General features: G+C 37.7%; 1 protein-coding gene across 8 annotated transcripts in view; it reads right to left on the bottom strand.

The window, feature by feature from the left end:
• The window catches only part of LOC144975943 (E3 ubiquitin-protein ligase PDZRN3-like), a 509,994-nt gene that overhangs the window by 291,912 nt on the left and 210,582 nt on the right, over window positions 1–7,500 (bottom strand). For 5 of the 8 annotated variants that reach the window (XR_013645999.1, XR_013645998.1, XM_078920164.1 and 2 more), the window contains exon 2: window positions 4,830–5,428. The exons of the other annotated variants lie outside the window; for them this stretch is intronic. Coding sequence is in view for 3 of the 5 variants with exons in the window: in XM_078920164.1 (XP_078776290.1) it covers window positions 4,830–4,928 (99 nt within the window). In the remaining 2 variants the exon portion in view is untranslated. The remainder of the gene's footprint in view (window positions 1–4,829; window positions 5,429–7,500) is intronic. 8 annotated transcript variants of the gene reach the window in all.

The raw sequence follows: 7,500 nt of genomic DNA, 5'->3' as shown, positions 1-7,500 counted from the left end.
GAGAGAGACAGAGAGAGAGAGATAGAGAGAGACAGAGAGAGAGACACAGAGAGAGACAGAGACAGAGAGATAGAGAGAGACAGAGAGAGAGAGATAGAGAGAGAGAAGAGAGAGAAGAGAGAGAGAGACAAGAGAGAGGACAGAGAGAGATAGAGAGCAGAAGAGAGAGAGACAGAGAGAGAGAGAGGAGACAGAGAGAGAGATAGAGAGAGACAGAGAGAGAGATAGAGAGAGACAGAGAGAGAGAGAGACAGAGAGAGAGAGACAGAGAGAGAGACAGAGAGAGAGACAGAGAGAGAGAGAAGAGAGAGACAGAGAGAGAGAAGAGAGAGACAGAGATAGAGAGACAGAGAGAGAGAGACAGAGAGAGAGACAGAGAGAGAGAGAAGAGAGAGAGAGAGAGAGAGACACAGAGAGACAGAAGAGACGATATAACTTGAGAAAAGAGACAGAGGAGATGAGAGTAGATGGAGAGAATATATAGAGTTCTGTTCAAAGTAGATGTTGTTGTGTGTGTGTGAGTGTGAGTGTGTAGTGTATTGTTGTGTGTGTATAATGTTTGTGTGTTGTAGTGTGTAAGAGTTTGTCTGTTTACGTGTGCTTGGGTTGTAGATGTGGTATTGTCTGGAAGAAAAAAGAAAATAACCCACAAGACACTAAGTCAGTTCTGATGTCCTGTCTTTCATTCCGTGGAAATCTAGTTTTAATCTATATTGATAATGGTGTTAATTATTTGTGTGTGTGTGTGTTTGTGTGTGCATGTGTGTAAGTGTATGTGTATGTGTGTGTTTACGTGTGTGTGTGCGCGCGCGTGTGTCTTTGGTTAGGGATTTAATGATGAACGGTGTTGAGTCCTCGGCCATGGACAGTGGCCGTGGGAATTTACCAAAATATAATGGATAAAGAAAATTTAAGGATGGAAGAGCGAGAGAGAGAGAGAGAGAAAAGAGAGAGAGAGAGAGAGAGAGAGAGAAGAGAGAGAGAGAGAAGAGAGAGAGATGGAGAGAGAGATAGATAGAGAGGTGGAGAGAGAGACGGGGAGAGAGAGGGAGAGATAGATAGATAGATAGATAGATAGATAGATAGATAGATAGATAGATAGATAGATAGATAGATAGATAGATAGATAGATAGAGAGAGAGAAAGAACCATGTGAAAAGTAGCTAATCCTTAATGCTTTCTTTACTGGAGAGAGAGAAAAAGAGAGAGAGGGAAAGAGGGAAACAGTGAGATAAAGAAAGAAAGACAGAAAGAAAAGAGAGAGAGAGAGAGAGAGAGAGAGAGAGAGAGAGAGAGAGAGAGAGAGAGAGAGAGAGACGAGACAAGACGAGACGAGACACATAAAGAGAAATTTCTTGGAATTTAAGCGAACATGAGAAAAGTGACACTTTACTAGAAAGAGTATGGAAGAAAAAGATAGAAAGGAAGAAAACGGAAAGGGAGAGGCAGAAAGAATGATAATTGCCTAGAAATAAATAATATTTTGACACTAAGCAATTCGTTTAGATTCATAGCGTCCCTAGCGACGACCATCACGATACAACCTCACATCCTCTCTTGCATACGACATGCATCCTTCGTCGACAACATGGCTATAATAGAACGACGATAAAGTTTACATCCGATACTTTTCAGCCCGCCCATCTGATCATCTCACGATTAAAACGCTGACATCTAAATGACGGTGTACACTGTGACGGCTTCAGTCTGGATGAATAGAAACTGTCAGCAATGTTGGACAACGAGGGAAATCTATCAATTCCTCTACGTTATAATCATTGTGGTCTATAGTATCATTTTCATGTTAAAAGGAGACAGTCTTTCGCTTTTCTGTTATACCACAACTGTAACTAAAACTACAACCACCACCATCACCACAACAACAACAGCAACAACAACAACAAAAATAACAACAACAATAACTACTACTACTACTACTACTACTACTACTACTACTACTACTACTACTACTACTACTACTTCTACTTCTACTTCATACTACTACCTGAACTTCATTCTCCGACAAATTTAAGTGTAAAAATGTGCTAGATAAAGCGCAATTATTAAGGCGTCTATTGGTCTCTTTGAGTGCCCCTGTTTGTATAAAGTGAAATGAAAGGTGACAATTATTTTGTCCCAATCACTCTGGATAAAAGGGGTAATGTATTTTCCACCTGATCAAGGTCTCAATTTTGTGATTCTAACAGCGGATCTCGGACTAGGGACCTAAAAAAATTGAGCTTTACATAGCGCAATATCCACTAAATGTGTTCAAAGCGCTTTACAAGAGGTCCCTGGTCAACAGCAACATTTAACATGTAGGACGGGACATGACGCCTATTGGGCGATATTACAATTTTACGGACAAAGACTACGCTGATAACGGCCAGGTACTCATTTTACACCTGAGTACGGTGAGAGCCTTTTCCAAGGACTCAACTATGCACAAACTCCATGTCCGAAAGTGTGTCATGTCATTCCTCACCACAATAGCATTCTAGCTCACACATTCCGCTGCGTTACTTTGGATCTCTGACCTCTTGCTATACCCATAACATAATACCTTAACCCTCTCCTTACCACCTACAGCAAAATCGTTTTTGGAGAAAATACTGAAAATGATCGGTAAGGAGAGAGTCAAGAATTATTGCCATCACAAGTAATGAACTAACGTACACAGTGCAGATGGCAGCCAGTTGGAAGAGAGAAAAAAATGACCTAAACATGACTTGTGGCAATAATCTCAATAATTCGTCTTCCTAGCAGCTGCGGAGATGAATGGGTGTAAATTGCGTACGATTAGTTGATTGAAGGATATTTGGATTAAACACCGAATAGGCATATAGCTCAATCGAGGGATTATCAATTATAAGGAGCTAGCTTGAGTCATAAACTTTAAACTTTATTGAGCGAGGTTATTATATGTACTTTCAATTTAACCACTCTGTAATGATTATTGCGGATAACGGGTCACTTTTATGTTAAAGCAATTGACGAGTAAGAATGCAATATAACAGTAGTTAGTCACTAAGGTAGACTCAACAATACGGTTCTAATTACCATATTGAGGAGTTACTCTCTCTCTCTCTCTCTCTCTCTCTCTCTCTCTCTCTCTCTCTCTCTCTCCCTCTCCCTCTGACTCTTTCTTTCTTTGTGTGTGTATATGAGTGTGTGCTGGGTGGGGTGGAATTATTTATTGGAGGATGAAATGTTTTTAAATTAAGACATTGCACGTTTCAATATGATTCATTTTCAATTATATTTTTAGCACTTTTGTAAATCCAAACGTTTTAAAATACATACAATATTCTTAAGGACAATAGATATGTAGTTTTGTCAAATTTGATCGATGAAACTCGAAGAACAGATGTAAATCATTGGTTACATGAACAACGTAAGAAATAAACCACCCAAAGACTTAGATTATATTTAGAGAGCATGTATAATAAAATGCAAGATCGTCAGGATTGCAAGTAGAATACAATTCATACACGTAATATACTATATATGGTCATCAATCTGTCAAAATGCTCTCTTAGCTCAAATTACAAATGTAATCACACACAACATTAGACTTTGATTGATATGTTTCAATTAGACACGAACACCAAACAGTTTCGCGTAACATGAGCAATAAGATCTGTCAAGCAAATATCACCTTGGGGTTTATTTATCTAACCATTTACAAGGAAGAGAGGAGTAGAGTGTTGGCTTAATGCAGGTCTTGGAATATCCGATCAAACAAAAGGTGAGACATTCTTTTACATGTTGAGGAAATGAAATTTAAAGTGGGACACAGCATTGAAAGCTTCAAATTACCAAAAGTATTTTAAAAGCTCCATTGGGTTTACAACTAGATTTGAACAAGAGTGGCTTACCACTAGCACTGCGTAGTGGCTATAGCCTGGATGTTGAAGAAATGAAATTTAAAGTGGGACACATCATTGAAAGCTTCAAATTACTAAGATTATTTTAAAAGCTCCCTTGAGTTTGAACCTTGATCATCAATCTATTAGTAGAGATGTTAATGGTTTGAACCAACGACATCTAGATTTGAACGCGAGTGCGTGGCTTACCATTAGCACTACGTAGTTAGTGGCTATAGCCTGGAGGGGTTTCAACAATTTTAGAAGTAAGGAGTTTACACGTTAATACGACACAGTCACAAGTCATGTATAACATAATTCAAAGAGGGGAGTCCAGTCACTCCCACGGTTTGATAGGAATATAAGGGGGGATATCGAGCACCCTTGAGGCATGCCAAGGTGTGATTTCAATTCACGGGATTTCACTTTACAAATGACGCCAAAGTCACACCTCGGACTGAATTAGTAGCCGTAGCGGGATGTTGGTAGTTATAAACGACATCAGCGCGTGTTATTTTTGTTACGACTTCCACTAATCTTGCTTGCGGCAATGAAATCAAATGCTCAGTGAAAATCATTATCTAAAGCTATAAGCTGTTTACAGTCTGTTTTAGAAATTTTCCCAGGCATTGTGAAAACACAAATTAATGACCGTAAGCATATCACCTAATCAGTGTTAAAGATAGAAGCCATGAGGATAATGTTGGATAAAAAAAAAATTAAAAATTCAGGGATCTCAGTAACATTTTGGGAGGGGAAGAAGGGGTTGTTAATTAATTAATTTATTTTTTTTAGAAAAGGTGAGCGGAATATGTTGAGATCCGCAGACAAAAAATATAGATAAAAATACAACATCAACATAATACATATTTCAGTTTTTAAAGAGAAATTTAGGAAATAAAATGAAATGATATTGTACGAAATGATAAAAGTTCGACTATAAAATATTGTAGTGTTTCTTACCAAAGTGATGGATTCACAACGCTTCATCCCACATAATAGTCCTTTGACAGAAATGGTCTTTTTACGTATACCTCCCGTGCTGGAGACTCGGTGCCTCATCTTTGGTCAGTGGAGGACGCCTTTCACGAACAACACAAAAACTACTACTATTGCACTTTTCATACAATTAAATATCGTTGGTTTCATTGATAGCGATGCTGCTACAGCAGCAAAGATTGTTGTTGAAATGATTGTGACTGGTCACTGCTAAAATCCAACAACGCCAGTCCAGCAAGATTGTTGTTGAAATGACTGTGACTGGTCACTGCTAAAATCCAACAACGCCAGTCCAGCAAGCTTGTTATTGAAATGATTGTGACTGGTCACTGCTAAAATCCAACAACAACGCGAGTCCAGTAATTGATGACGTCAGAAATGTTATTAATCCATAAATCCAACGATTTCAAAAGAAGGATGAATTAATAATTTGAAACGAAAAACCAAAGCAGTTGAATTTTTCTTTATATTCAAGTGAAATCTTGACTTTTTATCTAGAGTGTGTTTTGAGTATTTTATGAATCATTGATAAGAAGATACCTGTGTATAATTCATCGCTTTGCCTAAATATTAGAATAGGAAAACAAAAACCTCACAACATTATTGTCATAAATAATATTATTATAATGAACATAACAAATTATAGCAAAAATCAATTAAATTGAGAAGGGCTTACGGAATTATGAATCAAAAAATAATATACTTTATTAATACTTTCACACTTTAACAGCATATCAAAACTAATCCATTGGAAAAAAAGTGTGGCTAAATAACAAGCCCCATTAGTATAATAACATTAGTGTGGCCACGAAATATCTTACAATTTCAGTTCCACGATTTAGAAAAAGCATAAATACAATGTATTATTATTATCATTATTATACCCACATCAGCTGTGTCGTCCATATGTCGCTATCGTGTTATGAAGACCGGCGATCAATTTAACACCGTTATATGATAAAAGCTAAATGACAACAACACACTTTCTATACGTTACAGATTGTGGACTTCTGAATCCGGGCCAGGAATAACAACTTAAAATAATTTCTAATTAAAATTATAAAAACATTGAGCTTTATAAAGCGCAATATCCACTAAATGAGCTCAAAGCTCTTTACAAGGGGTCCCTGGTCAACAGCAACATTTAACATGTAGGACAGGACATGACGCCTGTTAGGCGATATATTACAATTTTTCGGACTAAGACAACGCTGTTAACGGACAGGTACTCGTTTTACACCTGAGTACGGTGTGAAAATGTGAGTAAAGAGACTTTTCCAAGGACTCAACTATGCGCCGAGCGCGAGGCTCGAACCCAGGACCTTCCGATCCGAAAGCGAGTGTCATACCACAAGACCACATAGCCGCACAAAATTATGGTTAATCACATGACAAGAGGTTGGTTGTTGTCAAGGGGAAAATGCCATAGAAGACATAAAAGAAATGTTAATAAATAAATAAACCGGATGAAAACACTAACTCTGCCAAACAGTAACTAACATATGCCACGAATGAAACACACAGCGAAATGTTGAATTACTTGAACTAACTTTGAAAGGACTAGATCTCGTATTTATATATTAATATAAGTAAGTCAAATGATCGCGGAAAAGTATAATATCGATAAGAATACTAGAAACAAAACACTTTAAGTAACACAACTTTATCAAAGATCAAAGGATATTCGCGAATATTATCATATCGGGGTTGTCGTCTACACCACATTGCTAGGTTATCAAAAAGACAACAATCTTATTCATTCGATTCCTTAAAACATTATTAACTGATAACAAGAATATAATATAATAATATATACATTGTATGCATCATAATCGAATTCATGTCGCCGAACACCCGAGTCCCTGATGGTTGAGACTCTTGAGATTTTGATAACATCAAACACTTAAAATCAATCATAAGTTGACCTCAAGGGGGAAAAGTTCAACTTTGAATAGCTATAGCTGCTTGTGTGTGTGTATGTTTGTGTGTGTGTGTGTGTGTGTGTGTGTGTGTGTGTGGTATCTAATAAGATATAATAGATTCTAATGTGGCGTAAATTGGTGTCAAGAAATCAGAGCTGCCAAGTTTCAATATGATTGACTCCGTAATTGAATTTGTGGACGGAGAGTTATTATCTTCAAGGTCGATACGACATGATGATGAGGTGAAAGTGAAGGACAAAGAGAAAGAAATGACGGAGGAGGAAGAGAAGAAGAAGAAGAAGAAGAAGAAGAAGAAGAAGAAGAAGAAGAAGAAGAAGAAGAAGAAGAAGAAGAAGAAGAAGAAGAAGAAGAAGAAGAAGAAGAAGAAGAAGAAGAAGAAGAAGAAGAAGAAGAAGAAGAAGAAGAAGAAGAAGAAGAAGAAGAAGAAGAAGAAGAAGAAGAAGAAGAAGAAGAAGAAGAAGAAGAAGAAGAAGAAGAATGTGGATAAGGAGGAGGAGGAGGAGAGACAGGCAGACAGAGAGAGGGGGGGGGGGGAGAGAGAGAGAGAGAGAGAGAGAGAGGGGAGAGAGAGAGGGGGGGGGAGGGAGAGAGAGGGAGAAGGAGGCGGAGAGACATAGAGAGAGAGTTGCATGTATTCACGACCTGGAAATTAATGTATATTTACACCAACAAAAGGGTTAATAGTCAAATAG

This window comes from Berghia stephanieae, chromosome 6, assembly GCF_034508935.2.
Source record: "Berghia stephanieae isolate SIO BIC M18660-M18661 chromosome 6, UCSD_Bste_1.3, whole genome shotgun sequence".
Classification (NCBI taxonomy): Eukaryota; Metazoa; Mollusca; class Gastropoda; order Nudibranchia; family Aeolidiidae; genus Berghia; species Berghia stephanieae.
Note: the sequence above shows the minus strand (reverse complement) of the source record. Positions and strands in the feature narration are given on the sequence as shown.